Source organism: Semicossyphus pulcher, unplaced genomic scaffold, assembly GCF_022749685.1.
Source record: "Semicossyphus pulcher isolate SPU_LCO1_2020_fin unplaced genomic scaffold, fSemPul1.0.p SCAF_7, whole genome shotgun sequence".
In the NCBI taxonomy this organism is placed as follows: Eukaryota; Metazoa; Chordata; class Actinopteri; order Labriformes; family Labridae; genus Semicossyphus; species Semicossyphus pulcher.
In genome coordinates this window covers 6,862,601-6,884,488 of record NW_027211748.1, presented here as the reverse complement: position 1 = coordinate 6,884,488, position 21,888 = coordinate 6,862,601, and the positions used below count along the sequence as shown (strand labels likewise).

The following is a 21,888-nucleotide window of genomic DNA, read 5'->3' as shown; positions in this document are numbered from 1 at the left end:
TTTGGCAAACAAAAGATGAGTACAACCATGTTGTTTTTCTGTTCCATATGACAAAGCTGTGTAAAGAAGGCACACAACAACAGTACAGCATGTTTTCTATTCATCTGTATGTTTAAATACTCCGGGAGCCGTGATGACACTGTACATCCAAGTAGAACATTTCCTGTGCAGCTTCTCCGGCTCAGACTAGTACACTTTCTTAATGGGACGGTAAGCGTTTCCAAATGTTAGTTAGCAGTTTATGAAGTGGAGACAAGAGCTTTAATTAGCCAATAAAAGGCCATTAAAAGCACAATAAACCGAACCTTTAAGAAAACAAGAGATGAAAACTACACAAGGAAATTAGCTAAGTTATCACAGAGCTCCCCAACATCTTTTTAGTGCACAACTGCAAAGAAAAGAGCAGCGCTTTAAAGGAGATGTTTGACATTTTGTGGCATGAGAAGAAGAACGCAAAAACTGCTGCAGAAGTTAGCTTAGCATAAAGACTAAAAACAGGTCGAAACGGATAGCCTGGCTCTCTGTAAAGTTGCCCAGCAGCACCTCTTACGCAAACAGTTGAACAGGTGATATCCTGTTAGCTTTATTTAAACAAAACTTCGGTAAAAAAAACAACTTTACATTGTTCAAAGAAGTGTCAGGCTAACATTTTCCTTCTTTTTTTATCTTTATGCTAAGCTATGCTACCTGCCTGCTAGCCTTATATTTAAAGAGGGGGTATTATGCTGATTTCAAGCTTCATATTTCACTCTGTGATACCTGTGGAGTAGCTTAGCATAATTTACAGTTAAGGAAATTCATCTTTTTTCGTACACTAGTGTTCTGCGCAGGCCCTCATACAGCCTCTGCCTGAAACCCCGCCCCTACAAGCCCACTTTCTTCTGATTGGCCAGCCTTCTGTGATGTCACAAAGTGCAGCGTGTAGAAAAAACTGTGTGAAACCTGGCGTTCACAGCAGCCTGCAGACTGAGCTGAGAAGCCTGGGGATTACTCCAACATACTTTTACCTACAGATTTGAAACTTCACCCACGTTTAGTCTGAACATCCAACATTGTAACATTATATATATGTGTCAAAATGTGAAACAGCAGAATACCCCCTCTTTAAAAGGGACTGATTTTACTCAATCTTCTTATGTGATTAAAAATGTTTCCCAAAATGTGAGAATATCCCTTTAAGCAGCAGAGTAACACATTCATGGAGGCAATGTTCAACTGGTTCTACAACAAAAATAACACAACAAAAAATTAAATGCAGAAAAGAAAGATTAAATGAACGATGCTCAAACTAATAAAATGCACAGACTTTAACTTGAAAAGGGTTTTACAGTATAAATGTGTAGATTTTATACTGTACCAAAGCTGTCTGAGAATGAAAAAGTAGTAAATATTTACAGCAGCAGCATCTTCAGCTTTAGTGCTCAAACACACTTCAGTAATATCATGTAATGTTTCCTTCTTTGCAGAGGAAAAGCCTCTGCGCAAAGCTGCACATTTAAGAGTCAACTTAAAACATCAAGTACAGTATAAAACATACGCACCCGCCCCAGGAAGTACGGTCACAATGGATTTTTATTTCATAAAAACCTCAAAAGTTCTCGTTCAAGTCCAATAATACAGCACAGTAGTCAGATTCTTACACTTAAAACCTCTTTAAGTTAGTAGTGGTGAGGCATGGGGATGTTGTCACCATGGAAAATGTCACCGTCTTTACATACAAAAGACAACCATAGTAAAGAGTTAAAATACAACCAAACACAAACAAACAGTACAGAGCTGATGACAGAGTTCTGGCCTGAATCTGAGCCAATCAGGGGCCTGACCAGCTGTTGGGACAGGCTGTCACCGGACACGTGCCGGCAGAGGCTCTCTGCGCAGACGACCTTTGAAATGGAAGTGAAAGGGAGTGGAGGCCACGGCTGCTGCTGGGAACGCGACCTGCTGACGAAACGTGAGCTCCTCGTCCAGTTGGGCTGGCACCGACGTGAATAACAGAGCCGTCACCGGCCTGGAGTTCAGATTGTCCTGCAGCTCCACATTATGCTCTCAGTCACACGTACAAACCAGCCGCACAGTCACCAGGAGTCTTTTAGTGTCACGTTCCTCCTCCTTTTCAAGTGTCCTCTCCGAGCTCTGAGTCTCTTCAGTTTTTTGGGTAGATTTTCTCGTAGAAGAAGTTCTGTGCCAGCAGGTACAGCTCCCCGTCCTTTTCTCTGACAGCGTGCGCCCTGACGAACTGGAACTGCTCCAGTGCAAACTCATAGAACTCATTCTCCATCTTCCAGATGGCCGACTGCTGCAGCTTGGCGATAGACTCCTTAGTGGGCGGCTTCTTCTCGCTGGTCTTCCTCAGGTGGGATTTCTTCCCTGTGATAAAAAGCAGAGGAGGATGAAAAGGGTTTCGAGTATGTGAACTCAGTGATTCATCATTTTTATACACATGCAGCCTTACAGTTCTATTTTATAGTAGTAGTTTTTTTGATTTTGTAGGTGTTTCTAGTCTATTTTCTTTTTGTTACAGCATTTCAAAAAATGTTTGGCACCAGTTATAGGCCTCCGAAAAGATATTACGTGCGGGAACAACATGCCGGTTGTTGGTGTCTGTCATTGCTACCCATTGTTATGTAAAGTCTTTGCTCTACTTTTCCTTTTTATAAAAAAAACAAAACATCTTTTTTTTTTTTATGCTGATTTGATAGGACAGTGAAGAGCAACAGGAAATATGGGGAGGAGAAAGTGGGGATGATCAGTATAAGATAAGATTAGAGTCAAACTTGTGGCCGATGCGACAAGCCTGCTCTACCAGCTGAGCTAAACCAGCACCCCTACCTGACATATTTAATATAGGCAGTGTTGAAGGCTTAAAGGGGACATATTTTAGCTATGCATTACATTTTCTATTATTCCAATGTGTTTTTGACTTACGTTGGTAAAGTTTGTTTCGTTTTAAAAATTGTATACATATTTTAATGTAATTATTATTCGGACGTTCTCCTTCCTCCTGACACAAACAAGCCATTTGCCATTCAAGGGTTAGACCTTAGCCACGACTGGCTGACAGTATTTGGAGTGACCACGTAGACTCTCCTCCGTATGTGATCCCAGGCAGGGGAGAGGCCGCACTACACTGTCACTCCAAAGTTGTAGATAACATGGCTGCTTTTGGATTGGTTATTCTGCCTTATATGTACGAGCCAAAATCGACAGGAGGTATCGGGATGCTAAACTGAAATCTTGACAACGACTTGACTTCAAGCGAGTGCGAGAAGGCAGCCTGAGGAGAATGACGGGGAATGATGATTGGTGGATTTCAGCGAAAGCAAGGTTCTATGTAGAAACCTGCAGCTGTTCTGAACGGCCCATTTCAGAGGCGACCTTTTTAAACATGTCATTCTGGAAAAACACGAAATTATGCAGTTTTTCCTTTTTCACTTTTTCACTGTGAACACTAAACACCGAAAAATGTGAAACCCATGAAAAATATAAGAATATTCATTTAAAAGACATGGCCCCTTTAAAGACATTTTTATGTTTAAAAATCTGGAGTTAAGTTTAAAAAAAAAAAAAAAAAAAATCCACAAATGAGTTTTTCAAACACTTTTTTTTTTACTTATTCACTTTCCCACTGATAAAAAACTACTTTCATATGGTAAATATACAAGCTACTGTGGGGAACTGGTAAGCTTATCTGCAGAATGACCAATGAATAAAAACATCAAGTTGTGGTTTAACAGGGGAGGCATTTCTATTGCCACAGTGTTACCTGGCAACCAGCAGAGACAGCAGGATTTTACTGCCTCCAGTAAAGAACTGGTGCAAAGCTGTCCATAAGATTAGAAACTAAAACAAACTGAGTACAAAAGATGATTATCTTTTGAACATGAATTTTGAACTTTGGTGGTGTTGCTAGGCAGATTTTTGTTTCCTTTGAACAGCGTCAGGCTAGCAGTTTCCCTGTTTTTAGTCTTGTAGCTAAGCTAAGCTAACTGCTTGTAGCTTCACATTTAGCATAAAGACAGCAGAGTGGTATTAATCTTCTCATATAATTCCGATGAAAAAAAAAAAGTATGAGCAAAATGTCTGAAATGATTATTGTATGTATGTATTGTATGCTACTTCTCTTTAGGCCTAACGTTAATTTTGCAAGGCATCTCTTACAGCTCGTAGTGAGGTTACCAGTCAGCAGGAACATGATAACTGAAACTGCACGACTTCTCAAAAGAGACTGAGATTTCATTAAACACATACCTGATTAACTTGAGTACTTGGGTTTATCTGCTGCTAGAAATGATTAATATCATACTGGGGTCACAGTACATTTAAATCAGTGTCAGATTCTTCTGTGCGCTCCATTATTCATTCTGCCTGCACTCATTGTAACTAATCTGTAACTACATCAGAGCGCGGCATGAGTGCATATTGATCACTATTCAATTCCCGGAGGAGCAATTCAAACTGCTAATATGCAACCGCAGCACACACACTTTAGCGTTGCAGTGTGAGAGCGCCATTACGTTGCCTTTCAGTTTATTAGAATTCTGTTGAGAGAGACAAAAAACATGCAAGGCAACAGCAAATGGACTTGAGCAGACTCTGCACCTGTTTTGTACAGATCAGTGGCTCCTTTGAAGAAGCGGGGCAGCGCCGCCTCCAGCATCATGACAAAGTCCTCCAGCTCCTCCGTCACTCCGACCAGCATGTACTCGTTCACCAGGTTGTACTTGGCCTGCTCCAGAGCCCACTGGCTGCCCACGTTCCTGCAAAGAGACAGAGTTGTCTGTGGTTAGTTCTGTTGGAGGTAAAATAATCGCAATGTTTGCAAAGAACAGCAACAGAGGGGAGGAAGAGAGTGACAGGAAAAATTATGAAGTGAGATGTGCGTTGAGTACAGAGAGGGATGAGACAACAGGAGGACCAGAGGACGAAGGAGAAAGTCAGTGAAAGGTGTTTGTTTCCATGGTAAAGAAATTGGATAATAAAGTAAGAGGAAGTAAATTGTTTAAAACTATAAAGTGATTTCTTTCAGGAGGCTACACGATGGAGGGCAGAGTCAAGGGGAGATTAAGGAGGGTAAGAGGGATGAGTGAGGGCACAGAGAGGGAGATTGATACAGATCATCATGTAGAGAGCAGATCAAGGCAGAGAGAGCGATCAGAGGCCTTGAGAGGATGAGCGTAGCAGAAGTGATGGAAAAGGACTCTCAGGTTTAATGTTCTGTATTATGAAACAAAACAGACACAGCATCCTGAACTCTCTGAACTGCCAGAGATGACTAAAGGATCAAGTTCGGATACTCTGTAACAGTGAGCAAAGGGTCGTCCACTCTATGATCAATAACTATAATGATAACACTGTGAGCAGCTAGACTGATGAATTATAACATTGCACACTCTCTGTGTCTCCAACTTCAAAATGGACATCCATGACTGTTACTGTTCGCTACGTTAAGAAAGTCATATTACACACCATCACTGTGATTGTATCCTGGTGTTGTCAAACAGGAGGATCAGTAAGAAAAAATAAACCTCAGAGACCTCAGCAAGAATATTTAGAAGTAAGTCTCAGGTAAATAATAAGCGACTACAATAGACCATCTGAGTAAGGGACAATGTATAGTGAGCAGGTTGTTATAGTGTATTATTACACGGTTGAGTTAAATACTTGATTCTGATTGGTTAATTACAGCATTGTGAGGTCTGCTATTTCTCGATAACAGACTGTTGCTATGAAGAACAGACTGTTGCTAGGGATGCGGCTCTAATCACACCCTTTTGGTCTCTTTTCTTTTTTCCCTCTGTAAACAGGCCGACGTCTAATTTACCGGACTTCTTTCTGCGGATTGATATGATTACAGTTAGTCCTCCGGGATTGCGTGATTAGACACATCCCTAGCAACGGTCTGTTCTTCATAGTATAGAGTAATAGCAGACCTCAGAATGCTGCAATTAACCAATCAGAATCAAGTATTTAACACAGCCGTGTAAAAAAAGTAAATAATCTACAAAGTGCTAGCCTGTAGCTGATTTCATTGGCTGTAAGTGAAGAAAGTTAAAGTTTAAAATTTGCATCACAGAAATGAATTGTGCACTTTCTGGGCAATCTACACATTATTTATTACATTACTGTTCTACTCTATTATTTTGGCTGCTGAGGCAGAAAACAATTGATAAGAGTACAGGGACTAAATGAAATCAGTGCTGACACACACATCACAAAGAGCCTCAGGTTGGCGGAAGGGCTGCACAGGCGTGCAGTGGGGTGCAGTGGTTCGTGGTGACACAACACAGTGAAAAAGGTCCTGGTTCGAATCTCAGTTTGGACATCGGGGTGTTTCTGTGTGGAGTTTACATGATCTCCCCGAGGATAAATTATCCCAAGATGACATTGAGTGTTGGATTTATTGTTGTGGAACCACTGTATATAGACTGTTTAAGACACATGTAGTTTGAGGCTGGATAAGGTAGCTAATGAACGTGAGACAATCACACCGGAGCCTTCACAGCAAAAAAAGCACATATCTTGCATGCAGCGTTTTCCTCACACAAACTGCCAACACATCGAAGAAACAGTAAAAGATTGCAGATCTCAGGGGATCAATATTTTAAACACCAAAGGAGTGAGTTTGGTGACATAAATGACTTCACGCGCGGGGAAATAGGATGATTGGTCACATTTGGAGAAAAGTTGCAGCAGTTGGTTGAATTTGCATGAATTCTAGTGTGCCAGTAAGTACTTAGTGCCCCAAAATGGTGTATGAATGATTGACTCATAAACTACAACGTCCATGTTTGTTGTAATGAAGAAACATGTTACATGGTATTACAGTTTGACTCACTGATGTGTTTTTAGTTTCTGTGTAACAAAGGGAAAAAGACTGATCAGACTTCAGCTTCAAAGGCAATGATAAGCAGCTCATTGTTGATGTTGGTCAAAACTAAATTATAACCAGCTTTATTTATAAATAAAGTGAGACAAGTTCATTCAAGCCTCTTCACGTCTGTTCAAGTATCAGTGATCACTCTGACTCAGTGCTCTGTGTCTGAACAGGAGGCAGCGTCTGGTGCTTGAAGACTCACCAGCATTCAGAGTAGTGACCGCAGAAAAAGGGAATCTGGAGCCAGAGCTTCTCAGGGGCACAGTCTGAGCCGCCGGCTGATACACATTCATCGAACGTCTGAGACACAGACACAAGAGGAAAACTTGTCAAATACAATTAAAGAGCAAGGATTTGAGTCCGTCTTATCTACAGTATTGTTACAACTTTGGCAGAGATTGTTGAAGCCTCATATTTAACTTCAGAGAACATGTAAAGACATTTTAGCACAGACAGAGGACGGTGAGTTTCCCCTATGACTCCCATCTCATGTACATTAAGAGGTGATCTTTTAATGAACTGTAAAAAACAAAACCAAAAAAACTACTGGTTTAAGATGGACTTAAACAAAAGAATAAGTGCATTCATGGATTTTTAACCTTCTTGTCTCCTTGTTTCCTGCGTCTCAAGCCGGGCCGGTAGTCGTCCCCGAAACGCAGAAAGTAATAATAGGACACCAGCCTCTCGATGGGGTCCCGGATCACGTTTATGTAGATGGGCTTCCTCTTCACCCCAAACCTGAGAGACAAGACGGAGGTTGGGTTAAAGCACTTAACATGATTAAAAACAGAGACAATTAGGAGATTTAAACTCAATAATGTGCTTTTTTTATTGGGATTAAAGGTTCACCAAATTACTTTCGGTTACATTTAAATCATTTCACTACACTGTAAGTAAAATGTTGTACATGACCACAAGGGGGAGCCGGCTGCACAAAGCCACAGCAGATTTAATACACCTTATTAGAGACCTTTTCTACTGGTCTTTTAATCATTCATGAAATATTATAAATATGAAAAATAGGGGTTAAAAGACATATTTTTAACTTCCAATAAGAGACATTTCCTCTTACGCTGCTGAGGCAGCCGACAGAGCCAATGTCAGCTCATTCCTCAGTACATTGTTTGATTATTAGGAGATTGAAGGGGATGTTGGAGATCCAAAACTGAATAAAATGTGTATAAAAAGGGTCCATTGTTGTTGCTCTATAGGTCTGACATCTGAAAAATAAATGTTTTGACCCTCAGACTTCAATAACTCCGTAAGAAGGACTTTAAAGTATTCCTATAAGAATATATTTACTTGGTGAAGTCGAGGAAGGAGACGTGTCCGTGGTAGAAAGCCGGCTTCATCTCCCTCCACTCAGTCACATTCTTCACAAAGCGCACCTGAAAGGAAAAACAATCATTATCACACTGCATTAAATGTTGCTTTTAGTACACACAGTCTGAACCACATGCTGAAAGGAGCCTGTGTCTGACCTGGTCCTGTATGGACATGACCGGGTTGTTCTTGGTGGTGTTGATGTGCAGCACGTGGTAGTGGTTCTTCCCGCACAGGTCGTAGGCGATGTTGGTGAAGGAGGTGCTGGCCGTCTTGGGCACGCGGTTGTAGATGATGACGATGTCGTCTTCGTTGTCGGAGAGCGACGAGGCCGACGAGTCCCGCTCCCGCAGGCCGTCCTGCGTGTGCCGCTGCTCGATCTCTCGCACCTCGTGTCGGGCGATGGCTCGCTCTGGAGGGGAGGGCAGGAGGTTAGATAGTGGCATGGATGGTGTAAGATTGGTACATGCCATACAGATATTTCCGCTTTCAGGATAAAGGGACACATGGCATACATTTAATATGTTATGTTTAATGGAGGCAGACTCTAATAAATAAGACAAGTGAGCATAAACGTATAAATCACTAAATCTAGAAGGAAAAACAAAATAAAGCACAAGCAAATACACACAACGAAAATGATAAATAAAAGAGATCCACATCAGAGAGAAAAGATATCACACACATCTTTGAGTCACACCACAGGGTCACATACTCACAGAGAAGGCTGATATATATTTAGACCTATCCTCCACTCTCTGTCTACAAGTGTTAATGTTCTTGTTGTTGTATTGTTATTTTTAAGATACATTTATATCAGTAGTTCTGTAAATAAACAGTAGTTAAACGTTAATGGTTATGTTAAGCTTGTTGTCCTTGTCTTAAGCGTTTCTGTTGTACACAGAGAGCAAAGTAAAACCAGAGTCAACTTCCTCAAATACCTGGCCAGTAAAGATGATTCTGATTACAATAAGTCGACAGGACGTGATTGAACACACAATAATATGAAGTCAAAGAAAGGTCAAAAAGATGAGCTCGCAAAATAAAGTTATTTCACAGCCTGCAGTTGTATTTCACGTTTTGTGGGCGTGTGAGAAAATTTGCATGCAAGTATCTAAATTTGTGAATGTGTAAAAATGTTTTGTTCTCACACATTTAAGTTTGTGTTACAGACACAAATGTCCTACCTGCATGTACGAACCTGAAGATACAAGCTACGAGCTACAAGCATGAATTTTGACCCTTTCTTTGCGCCTCTGCTAACCAGCCAATCAGCTCGCCTCCCCGTTGTCCACTGACCATCCAATCAGAGGAGGCTAAATAGTAAATGGACTGTACTGGACTGCACTTATATAGCGCTCTTCTAGTCTTGCGACAACTCAAAGCACTTTTACACTGCATGTCGCATTCACCCTTTCAACCACTGATGGCAGAGGCTGCAACGCAAAGTGCCCGACTGTCAATCATTGACTGTCAAAGATTGTCTCAGTGACATAACCTGTTGGATGGCTGAGAACAGAAATAGTAGAATAGCAGAAATAGTACTAATCAATCCACATAACTCCACCCTCCATATCGACAGCGGCCTTGGCGCCCTATCTGATAATGTGAAACCAACTGCAAGAAACCTTGACGTAATATTCGACTGCGACCTTACATTTGACCCACATATAAAGAAAGTTGTACAGTCCTGCTTCCATCAGTTACGCACCATTTATTGCAAAGCAATAATTACCCAACCAGACCTCGAAAAAATAATCCACGCTCTCATCTTCTCCAGACTGGATTACTGTAACTCCCTGCTCTCCGGAATCAATCAGAAATCCCTCTCTCGCCTCCAAATAGTCCAGAATGCAGCAGCTAGGCTTCTTACTGGTTTTCACCCCCGTCCTGGCTTCTCTGCATTGGCTTCCAGTGACTTTATTGATTTTATTATTTATTGATATTGAATTGATTGTAAGATTTTACTGATCACTTTTAAAGCACGTATGGATCTGGCTCCAAGCTACATCACAGAGTTGTTGACACCATATGAGACAGCCTGAAGCCTTAGATCCTCAGGTGGGGGCCTTCTGGTCTTTCCAAAGTCGAGGCACCACCAACCTTCTGATTGAAAGAGGACTGACTCTACCACTGAGCCACAGCCGCCCCAAACTGTCCAATCAGGGCGCAACTGATTCTAACGAGTTCTGCAGATCCAGTCAACACAGAGGAAGTGCTCCAAGCCTGTGAGGTCGCTCGGTGTAACGGCTAAGAGGTTAGCTGTGCAGCTAGCGGTATCATTCGCTGACTCTGCCCGGTGTCGAGACACAAACTAGCACAGTCACAGTCTTGTTGATCTTTATTTGACTCCACAGAATAATAATGTTTAAAAATATGTTTGGTAAGTGGGATTGGTCCCCCAGTAAACATCAAGGGATTTTTGATCCAAACCGAGTACTTTGTTTTTGTTTTTGTTTTCAGATTTAGTGTTTTTAAGGAGAGTTGGAAAAAATAAAACTCTCTTGAGCTGAACTTGACCTCTGACCTCTCAGTGGAGCAAAAAGTATCACCTTATTTTAAATACTGTACACAGACTGCAAGAGCAGAAGGTCTGCTATCTCCAACTCCCACATCCCCAGACCTTTGTGTACACACTGGTCAATGTTTAACATGTCTCATAACAGACTCACACAGCACCCAGCTGTCGCATATCTGACATCTCTGCTACAAATCAAGACTTAAATCTAAATCCAGTCCTGTTAACAAGAACTACACCTTCAAACTAGTAATCCGCCTCCCTGTGAGCGAATTAGCTTTATTAAAAATAGATTTTCATTTCATCTGTTTGGAGAGCAGATAGCAGAACCCCTTCTCCTGCTTCACACGGAGGATCAAGAGTAATGTCAAACAGGAATATTAGTTAATCATTTTGTGAGCAGCCTATTTCACGCTGCTGTAGCACCTCTCTTGTTCGCTAATCAGATTCAACTTTAATATCCTACCTTTTCTTTCACTCTCCTTATTTAACCGCAGAGAGAGAAGTGTGTGCCTGCTCGGTTTTCCATCAAATAAAATGTACTGTCACACAGCCAAGTACATCTCAGCGTACTTCAGACAGAGCGTGGTTAGAGGGAAGAAGGATTTTTTTAGACCCAGATTCTTCCTCCTCTTCTGAGAAAAGCATCGTGTAACGAGGGTGAAGAGGTGAAGAGCAGGAGGTGACGGGCTCAGGGTTAGAGGTGGGTACTTAGACGGTAAGGCTACAGTTACTTGATACTTAACAGGACATTTATGAGACATCAATACACTATAAATGAGGAGGGCAGGGTTTGAGGGAGGGGGGGTCTCAGTGCAAACAGTGCATGAAGCTTCAGAAAAGGCAGACCTCGCTGCCTCACTGTGAATAGACTGAACACAAAAGAAGCCCGGGCCTTTGTTAGCCTCGAGCTTTTCTCCGTCTGAATTCGCCTCAGATTGACTGGTGTTGACAATGCCTCCGAGTGCTCCGCAGGAAGGATGGAGCGAGAAGAAGAAGGGTGTTTATATGTGTGTGTGTGAGCACCTAATACCCGTGGGAGCACTCGGCGGAGCCAGCGGGCCTCCTTAAGCCCTGCCTAAAGCCCTGCCTGCCTGGCTGCTGAGACACTGTTACAGCCTGGCCTGGCCTGGCCCGGCTTTACAGCCTGGCATCTGGCACCGGACGCCAATTAAGATGTCATCTGTGATTCCGACGCCCTCTCCTTCATCTACCCGAAACACACGTGGGCACACACACAACAACGCACAGACAAACACTCTCACTGCCCCCTCTCTTACACACTCCTGAGCAGCTGTTAATGTTCCGCTCATCGAGGCTGGATCCGGTTACGGACGGAGCCGCGCCGCTTCCACACGCTCACTACTGGTGGTGTGGAGACGTGCCAGGTGGCTGTAATGGCTGAGGGCTGTCAGCATGCAGGACAACTGTAATAGACACATTTATTCACGCGTCCGGCCCAAGCACGCACAGGCCAACAACAACAGCAATAACAGTTGCTATGTTGGAACTTTATCGCTCGGGCTCAGATGTCCTTTAAGGATTATTTTTAAGACGTGTACAGTGAGGGGAGACACAGAGGGAGAGCGTGACATTCGAAAAATAGAGCTCAACCCGTGACAATGCAAGTCGTAAATATTAGGAGCCGGTATGTAGCACCAGGTGTCTGAAGAGCTCAGAGTATGTTTGGTACATTTTCACAAGCTGCTTCTTGCTATGAGAGAAGGGATCTCACAGAAACATTTCTACCAAACTTAGAACAATTGTGTTTTCTCACATGTATTTATGTTTTTAACTTGTGTTCTTCTCACCGGGTTCAGCAGGAAGGAGGTGGTTTGATGTGTCATACTTCTGTGTAGCACTCCAGATCTTGGGATTTAGCCGTACTTAAATCTAAATCTAATAACAGTTTTGGAGTTGCTTACGTGATCAGACTGTCGTCCATCTAATCTAATGAATTCACTTCCACATGGGCGAGAGATTGGTTGAGTTACTGAGTGTTAAACTTAAAAAAATTTATACACAATGATGTTTTCTTTTGTACTTTATAGCTGCTCTAAATGAATCTCACTGATGACCTGGGCTAATTTAGTCTCATACATGGTGTTGTCACACTCCCGACTTCCTGTTGGAGGCTTTCAGGCTTTCAGAGTGGTCATAATGCCAATGGGTTGGCTCGAGTCTACTGTTGGCCCGTGGTTTTAGCATTTCTTTCTGTAACAAGATGAAGATTTACGGGGTGGAGTTGTTAGCCCCACGCCCGAACCCCAACCTCACGGGCTACGTGCTGCTTTTCGTCTGGCCTCTACCCTGAAAACTGCCTGGCTTGGTTGAACCTGCTAGAGGTATGACCCATAATCACAGACACACACGAGCCTCCCCACCATGACAAGGTAACGGCACATGGGGAGGCTCTAAATCAGGGGTGTCAAAGATATGGCCCGCGGGCCAGATGCGGCCTGCCAGGAGGTCTCATCATGCCCGCGAGACATTTTGGGGAAGGGAAAGAAAAAAAAATATATATATATATATATGTATATATATATGCCTATTTATGTTTTTATAGAGAGATTTTTATAGATGTATATAGAGAGAATTTGATGATCGTTTATCTGATCAAGATATTAGGCATGAGCTGCCCTCACACTGAGGTCCGCTGGTTGAGCCGAGGAGCGGTGCTCAGACGCTTCTTTCAATTACGCACAGAGATCACTCAATTCATGGCACAGAGAGGAAAACAAGTGGCAGAGTAATATAAGCCAGACAGGGTAACGGGTCTTGTTTTTTCAGTGGACATTACAGAACATTTGAATGTGATGAATGTTAACATGCAGGGCCGCAACAAACTCGTCACAGAGTACTCCGACAGCGCTCGTGCTTTCCAAATGAAATGTGCTCTGTGGCAGACGCAGCTGTCCCAGCACAACCCAGCCCACTTCTCCTGTCTAAAATCTCTACCTGTGGATTACCAAAGTATGGACACGTACAGGAACACACTGTTGGGGCTCATAGCCGAGTTTAAAAGTCGATTAACTGTCTTCACTCAGCTGGAGAGGGATTACGCACGTGAGAGAGGAACTCCGAATGGAGCTGATCAAACTGCGGTGTAGAGCAACGTTCAAGTATGAAACTTCATCTGATCATTTGAACAATCAAAGACAGCATTTGCATCAAAGGTAGTCTGTATGTTTGGGACAACATATGTATGCGAGCAGGTATTAACGTGAGGGATGAAGTCCAAACTGCGCAGTCGGCTGACGCACGGACATCTGAGGGACATAATGAAAATCGCCACCGCTCAGAAACTAGTTCCTGACGTCGACAGGCTGGTGGAAGTGAAAAAGTGTCAGGTGCCGACCAGCAAGTGAAAATGTGAGTGTTCCTTTTCCTCAGTTTCAGTTCCACATATACTGCCGGCCACAAACTTGATTGGCAAAATCTCTCCCTCTCTCTTCCTCTCTCTCGTCACTACACCCTGGATTCCACAGGCCCTGATCCCAGGGCAGCTGGTTTAACCCCGATATCAGGTCGGACTTTCTGGACAATGGGTGGCTTTGGTTTTATAGCCTTAACCAGCAATATTTAAAATGTATAATTAATGAATCACAATGAGATTTAAACATTAAATGTATTGTTGTTTAGAGTAGTGTAAATAGGAAAAAGTTTACTATGCCACTTATTGTTACACTTCCCTGTTGTACAGTATTATTATGTGCTATTATTATTAACCTATTCTTTCAAATGTATCATTGGTGAATGACAAAGACATTCACATTCAATATGTTGCAAGGATCGCATGTTACTTAATTACATTTTTTGTTGTTTATGCAACAACATGAAAAGCTCACTGATTGTTAAAAGTATCTGTTGGCTCTTATTGAATGATTTCAAATAATAAAAGTGTAGTAGCCGATATATCTATGTGTTAAGACATCATGATGTCGGCAAAAAATAGTCCGGCCCCTTTCAGGTCTCATCAGAACAAATCCAGCCCACTACCTAATATGAGTTTGACACCCCTGCTCTAAATGAATGTATTTAAATTGTGAATAGGTTGAAAGACTACTTGTGATGTAAAACTTAATTTGCTCATAGTAACAAAGCAATAAATAACTTCACCTCAACTCTTCAGCTCATTGAGATGAACCCTCTATACACCACTGACCCATCACTAAACAGCAGATGGACAAGTGACTAGGAGGTGAATTTTGCGGAATATTTATCAGCTGGTAGACACCAAAACAGAGCTAAAAAAAATCAATAAAAAGATTTGTTACACAGCTGTGTTAAATACTTGATTCTCACTGGTTAATTATGGCATTCAGAGGTCTGTTATTTCTAGATTACAGACTGTTGCTCAGGATGTGGCTCTAATCACACAATCCAGAGGACTAACTGTTATCATATCAGTCCGCTGAAAGAAGTCCGGTAAATTTGACGTTGGTTTGTTTACAGAGGGGAAAAAAAGAATAAAGATAAAACGGCAAAGAGAAAGCAATAAAGATTAAAAGACACAATAACTGAAGGCTATGACAGAGAGATTTACAAAACTGTAGACGGCACATGAAGTAAATATTAAACAGAACACAGTACGGGGTACAGTGATGTTTAAAGACGGTGAATGAAAAAGAAAATGTTAACAGACTCAGCATTTTAATGTGAGTAATAACAGCTAGCTTAGCTCATTTTAAAATTAGTAATAAGAGCTCAGTTAGCTAATTTTAATGTGAGTAATAACAGCTAGCTTAGCTCATTTTAATGTGAGTAATAACAGCTAGCTTAGCTCATTTTAAAATTAGTAATAAGAGCTCAGTTAGCTAATTTTAATGTGAGTAATAACAGCTAGCTTAGCTCATTTTAATGTGAGTAATAACAGCTAGCTTAGCTCATTTTAATGTGAGTAATAACAGCTAGCTTAGCTCATTTTAATGTGAGTAATAACAGCTAGGCTAGCTAATTTTACTGTGAGTAATAAGAGCTTGGGTAGCTCATTTTAAGCTCATTTTAAGTCAAGCTCAGGTAGTCAGGTAGTTATTGTCAGGTGTATGATCAACCAATTATACCAAACAGGCGCTAATGATCATCAATTTCACATGTAGGTTGAAACACAGTCAGTAACTGAAACAGTAACAGCTGTGTAGGAGGCTTAAAACTGGGTGAGGAAGAGCCAAACTCTGCTACCAAGGTGAGGCTGTGGAAGACAGTTTAATGTCACAGGTCACACACCATGTCAAGACTGAGCACAGCAACAAGACACAAGGTAGTTATACGGCATCAGCAAGGTCTCTCCCATACAAAGATTTCAAAGCAGACTGAGCGTTCAAGATGTGCTGTTCAAGCTCTTTTGAAGAAGCACAAAGAAACGGACAACTCTGAGGATCCAAGACGCAGTGGTCGGCCAAGGAAACTTAGTGCAGCAGATGAAAAACACATCGAGCTTGTTTCCCTTCCAAATCGGAAGATGTCCAGCAGTGCCATCAGCTCAGAACTGGCAGAAACCAGTGGGACCGAGGTACACCCATCTACTGTCCGGAGAAGTCTGGCCACAAGTGGTCTTCATGGAAGAGTTGCAGACAAAAAGCCTCCGACATGGAAACAAGGCCAAGTGACTCAACTACGCACGAAAACATAGGAACTGGGGTGCAGAAAATGGCAGCAGGTGCTCTGGACTGATGAGTCAAAATTTGAAATATCTGGCTGTAGCAGAAGCCAGTTTGTTTGCCGAATGGCTGGAGAGCGGTACGATAATTAGTCTCTGCAGGCAACAGTGAAGCATGGTGGAGGTTCCTTGCAAGTTTGGGGCTGCAATTCCTCAAATGGAGTTGGAGATTTGGTCAGGATTAATGGTGTCCCAACGACCCCAAACATACAGCCAATGTTATTAAGAACTATCTTCAGCGTGAAGAAGAACAAGAAGTCCTGGAAGTGATGGTCTGGCCCCCACAGAGCCCTGATCTCAACGTCATCCAGTCTGTCTGGGATTACATGAAGAGACAGAAGGATCTGAGGAAGCCTACATCCACAGAAGATCTGTGGTTAGTTCTCCAAGATGTTTGGAACAACCTACCAGCTGAGTTCCTTCAAAAACTGTGTGCAAGTGTACCTATAAGAATTGATGCTGTTTGAAGGCAAAGGGTGGTCACACCAAATATTGATTTGATTTAGATTTGTCTTCTGTTCATTCACTGCATTTTGTTAATTGATGAAAATTAACTATCAACCCTTTTTGAAAGCATTCTTAGTTTACAGCATTTTTTCACACCTGCCTAAAATTTTGCACAGTCCTGTATGTTGAGTTAAAAGGTATAAATGTTTAATAACAAGCCTTCAGGGGTGTAGAAGATATTAAAAATTCAAGGAAACAAAACAGCAATTCTTTCTAACTTTTCCCGAGTGGTTTGCAAAACTTTTTTGAGATATCTGTCTTTTAGATTTATTCTTCACCTACAATATGATGTAAAATGGAATTTTCTTTTTCTTTGCTGTCAGCAAAACATAGAAAAACAAACAACAGCAAAAACAATGTGTTTTAGAAGCCAGTGTTCCTGGATAATCCACAGAGCTCGCTGTCAACAGTTTTCACTGGAACTACTTTCCTCTTAAAAAGTACTCGGAGTGAAAACTGTTGACAGCGAGGTCTGTGGATCATCCAGAGGAAGCAGGACATCGTTTCTGAGAGACGACTCGCTGCGGAGAATCTTAAATGTGTTGTTTTAAAGCTGCGAGCAGCGCAGATTAAATTCAATACATCTCCGTTGTGCTGACAGAAATCTCCACATAAACCACATAAACAAGAGGGACAGTCACGACTACATCTAACTAAATTTAATTGAGTGACTTGACATTTTAACCTCTGTAGCTGCAGACTTAAGCTGTCTTCTTGTCCATATTCAAACTGCTGACATCTCCAAGGCCAAGCAGCAGAACATGCATCATGTAAGCTTTCTTTTTGCTTTGCTGTGGCAAAAACACACAAAATTAAGCTTTTGTGCAGCTCAAGGCTACGAGGACGGCTGCCAGTCTCTCCGTTTATGCTTTTGCAGAGGTGGTGAAGAGAGTGAGAAAAGACCGAGGGCTTCTGTGTCCCTCCCTACAACGTCCTGAACTATGCGAAGGGGCCCAGAAACCACTTGTTAAAGACATGGTGTTTTGTGGCAGATTTCCAACAAGCAACAAGGAGGCGAAGCGGGCACGGAGAGGGCTCCTCAGGCTTTGTAGTCGACGCCCTATTCATTGGGAGGCTGAATGCACTTGGCACAAACGTCCATATCAGAGGGCGCCACACACACACAAACTTAAGCTTAGCGCTCCCTTCTGAGGTCATTTAATTAGAGAACAAAAGCCTGAATCACTATGGCCACACAGCGGGCCTCTTTTCATTCCACATTTCCGTCAGTTTCCTCCCTCAAGCCGTCTCTGTGCATTAAAAGCTAATTATGAACCGTGAAGCCAACACGGGTCTTAAACATTGTGACAACTACAAGCCTATTACCGTGAGTCTCATTCAAAGTGAGAGACAGGGGGAAGACAGAGCGCCCGTAGTCCAACATATTTACTGAAGCAATTTCGTGGCTGATTAGACGCAAGCATTTGAAATCATCATTCATATTCGCCGCCAGATCTGCGAAATGTGACAGGCCGTCATGTATTATTGCCACCGCGTCAGATCTGATGGGATAATAAAAGTGGGGGAGAGAAGATGATCCTTTTTCTCCAAGCAGCTCATAAATCCATCATCGCTCCGATCCGCCAGTCGGAGCTCTCTCCCTCCGACGGCTTCCCCTGAGAGGGTTTTGCCCCTCGAACCGAAGCCTTGGGCTAGGTGGGTAATAGAGATTGGCTATCAGCGGCAGACTGAGGTGTACGGCTTGTATGGTTCTGCTTGGATGCCGCTGGATTGCAAAATCAATGAAGGATGACAGGGAGGAGATCTAGGTTGCTGCTGTATAAAAATCGAGTTAGTCTGCTGCTGCCGGTGCTGATGTTTCTCCCTCTGCTCTCTGTGCAGACTCGGATGCACGCTGCTGTTTTGCAGTGCCAGGTTTGGGTGGAGTGGGGGGGCCGTTATGTCACCACTGCAGCACTCAGGATCATTTGAATAAATTGTACACTTCTGAGTTTCTAATTATCCTAATTCCTAGGCTTCAGATCCTTTTAGGAGAGAGTAGAACAGGAATAAAGTCAGGCTGACGGGGAGATTCAGGCCCGACTTAACACAACAGAGCCTGCACTAGCTTTGTTATTTAAGTCAGGAATATGAAACACGGAGAGAGGGAGGAAGCTGTTGTGCAGCTTTTTAAACTCTGCTGGCAGCTGCAGAGGACTGAAAAGAAAAGGGATAAACGGGAGCGCTTTCATTAAGCGATTGTGAAGGTGTTTGGTACATTCAGAACGCCTTCTGAGCTTTCAAACCGGCTCAGTATGACAGCAGGAACAGAGAGATACACGAGCACACGCTCACACAGAAGCATCCGTTAGACTTTAAACTAGACATCAATACTTTTCTTACACACAGAATTTGACAAGCTCTCAAATTACCTCTTGTTTAGAGAAAGGTAAGACTGAAACATATGCACGTTAAAGTGCAAGTGTTGAGGTGGACTTTCTGCTGCAGCTGAGATTTTCCCCTTCTGGCTTTGACACACAAGTGCGACATTTACGTCTCGTTCAGTGGTCTGTTCTCCACAGCACAGCAGAGGGAGAGAGGAGAGGTGGGAGGTCCAAGGAGACGAGTACAGGGATCGGGTTAGATAGACTTAGACCAAAAGGTGGTCAAACAATCGGATCATGGTTTAGGTCAGAGCCGGATTAAACTGTTAGGGAGCCTGGGGTACAAGTAAGCTGTTGGGCTCCTTTTGACCTCTGACCTCTCATCCTTAGTGCATTGTCTGTGTTTCCTGTCACCTTTAACTTTCAATTAGGTACAGTGCACACAGCCCTCCATACGTGGCAGCTTCATTACATGTCCCATGTCCTTACATTTACAACAGGAACACCTTATTCCAGTTACTCTGTACTGATTTGATTAAAGCGTAACTAATCGACACTTTCTATAATCACCCATGTGACAAATGACGTGTGTTAGGACGTGTTCGTTCATTGTAAGAAACCCAGAAAATGATGAAAACTCAGTAGATCCCCTTGACCGTACAGAGCGTTTTAGTATCTTTTAGCTAATTTTCTTGGATTTATTGTGCAAGTTTACTATTTTGATTTAGTCCCAATGTTCATATCACCTAATAAACTCATTGTACACGACCTGCCCAGCACTAAAAGACAGACAGACACATCAAACGGATCGCTTAACCCAACAGTGCAACATGTTTGAGTGCTTTAGCAAAGCGGCTAACGCTAACGCCATTGCTAGCGTTACTGCTAGTACCTCCACAGTGCAGCCTCCGAGTGGCTCTGATAGCAATCCTGCAGATGAGATTAGCCAAACTAACAGTGCAGGTAAAACACATGGCTCTTATAAAGAAGCCTGTGGTTATTCAGTCACTGTTGTTAGCGAGCTTCGGTTAAAAGCACTTCTAAGTTATCTTCCAATTTAACAATGGAAAAATCTTTTAACATTTTTTCATGTCATGTCTTTATTTTGTGCACCAAATAATGTAGAGTCGTATCAGTAAGAGTATTGAGAAGCATCAGTATCAATACAATCCTGATGATACCCATCCCTAGCCCCAGGCGTTTCATAAATCAGTTAATAGGGGGAAGACGGCTTAGTGTGTAGTGACTTGGCTTGGGAACCGGAGGGTGGTCGAACCGGACTTGGACCCGGACTAAGTGTGGAACTGGTAGCTGGAGAGGTGCCATTTCCTTTCCTGGCCACTATCAAGGTGTCCTTGAGCAAGGCACTGAATAAGCCCGACTGCTCGGCGCACATGCCCATGTGCGGCCCCCTCACTCTGACATCTCTCCATTAATGCATGTCCATAGGGTCCTGTTTGTTTACGTGTGTATTTCGGACTTGTGTGTGTGTAGCATGTTTGTAAAAACAGAGTGAAACAATTGTATTTGCCCTCTGGGATTAATAGTCTTCTTCTCCTTCTTCTGATACTTTAAACAACATTTCTTCCAGGATATCGTTCTCACAATTTGTAACCAAAATGAAACAGCACATAAAACTGCTTCACGAAGGGACCTTTAACATGAGAGCTTTTTTAGCAAAACCTGTGTTACTGTTATTGTACTTTAGGGATAAAAACTCGACATGCTGAATACGTTTGGATGCAGTGAACCTGAATAATTGGGCTACTTGGGGTCCCAGTGGGTCTGAGGCACTGGGACACTTTGGTCATACCACCTTGAGAGTTAAAACATAGATGACATTGAGTGACAGGCAGCACTGCACACACATAAAAAAGTCTCATCTGGAGGAAGAAGATATGAGGAATTTGTATTCGTCCTTCAGATTTTATCATAAAAGGAGGAAAGTTTGAAATGCTGGAAACGTTGCTGAACAATGTATCAAAGTGAATCAGCAACAGAAAGGCCTCTTATTAAAATTCAAATCAACAGATGCACTCAGCGAGGCCACGTGGGGGAAATAAAATGTCTGGCTACATCGCAGATTCTCGTAAATAAGAAGTTTCACAGTGACGTGACGTTTCCTGTCCTGAACTTGGCACTGCTGCTTTGTGAGACCCGTAAATACAGGCTGAAGAGCTCCTCATTGTCATGACTTTCACGCTAGTTCTGCTTTTACTAGAAGGCGCAGGGGGAGGAGGACAGAGAGGTGAGGCAAATAGAGACGAAGACGATGGGGAGTGCTAAGGTCAAAAGCTGGATTTCCACTAACAATGCCAGGTGCGTGAGCGAGGCGCGGGGATTCTGCTGCTTCTGGAGTTTAAATTCAGCACAAACAATCCACGTAAAGGTCACGGCGATAGAGAAAATGACTTTTTTTCCGTCCTCAAATGAATCAGCGTGTTGAAAACAAGCGTGTTTCTGTCAGAGAATGCCGACAAAGCATTCCTCAGACATGCGGCGGAGACAAAACTTGCCCTTGTGAGCGCTGCCAGACAACACTGTGCCGCCAGTTTAAAGTGGGTAAGTGGTTGGGTGCATGGGTCTTGAGACCACAATTACTCCATTGAGGAGGAAGATGTTAACACTAGAAGGAGAACAGACTTATAAAGTGCAGGCTTCAGCTTTTTTTTGGCTCTGTGAA

At 42.6% G+C, this 21,888-nt stretch overlaps 1 protein-coding gene across 1 annotated transcript in view; it reads right to left on the bottom strand.

Annotated features, from left to right (window-relative positions):
- Positions 1–462: 462 nt before the first annotated feature.
- The window catches only part of hs2st1a (heparan sulfate 2-O-sulfotransferase 1a), a 34,628-nt gene continuing 13,202 nt past the window's right edge, over positions 463–21,888 (bottom strand). Inside the window, exons 3-8 of the mRNA XM_069684815.1 lie at positions 8,356–8,609; positions 8,177–8,262; positions 7,474–7,612; positions 7,077–7,174; positions 4,600–4,757; positions 463–2,367 (exon numbers count right to left, since the gene is read on the bottom strand). Coding sequence (XP_069540916.1) covers positions 2,144–2,367; positions 4,600–4,757; positions 7,077–7,174; positions 7,474–7,612; positions 8,177–8,262; positions 8,356–8,609 — 959 coding nt within the window. The 3' untranslated portion in view covers positions 463–2,143. The remainder of the gene's footprint in view (positions 2,368–4,599; positions 4,758–7,076; positions 7,175–7,473; positions 7,613–8,176; positions 8,263–8,355; positions 8,610–21,888) is intronic.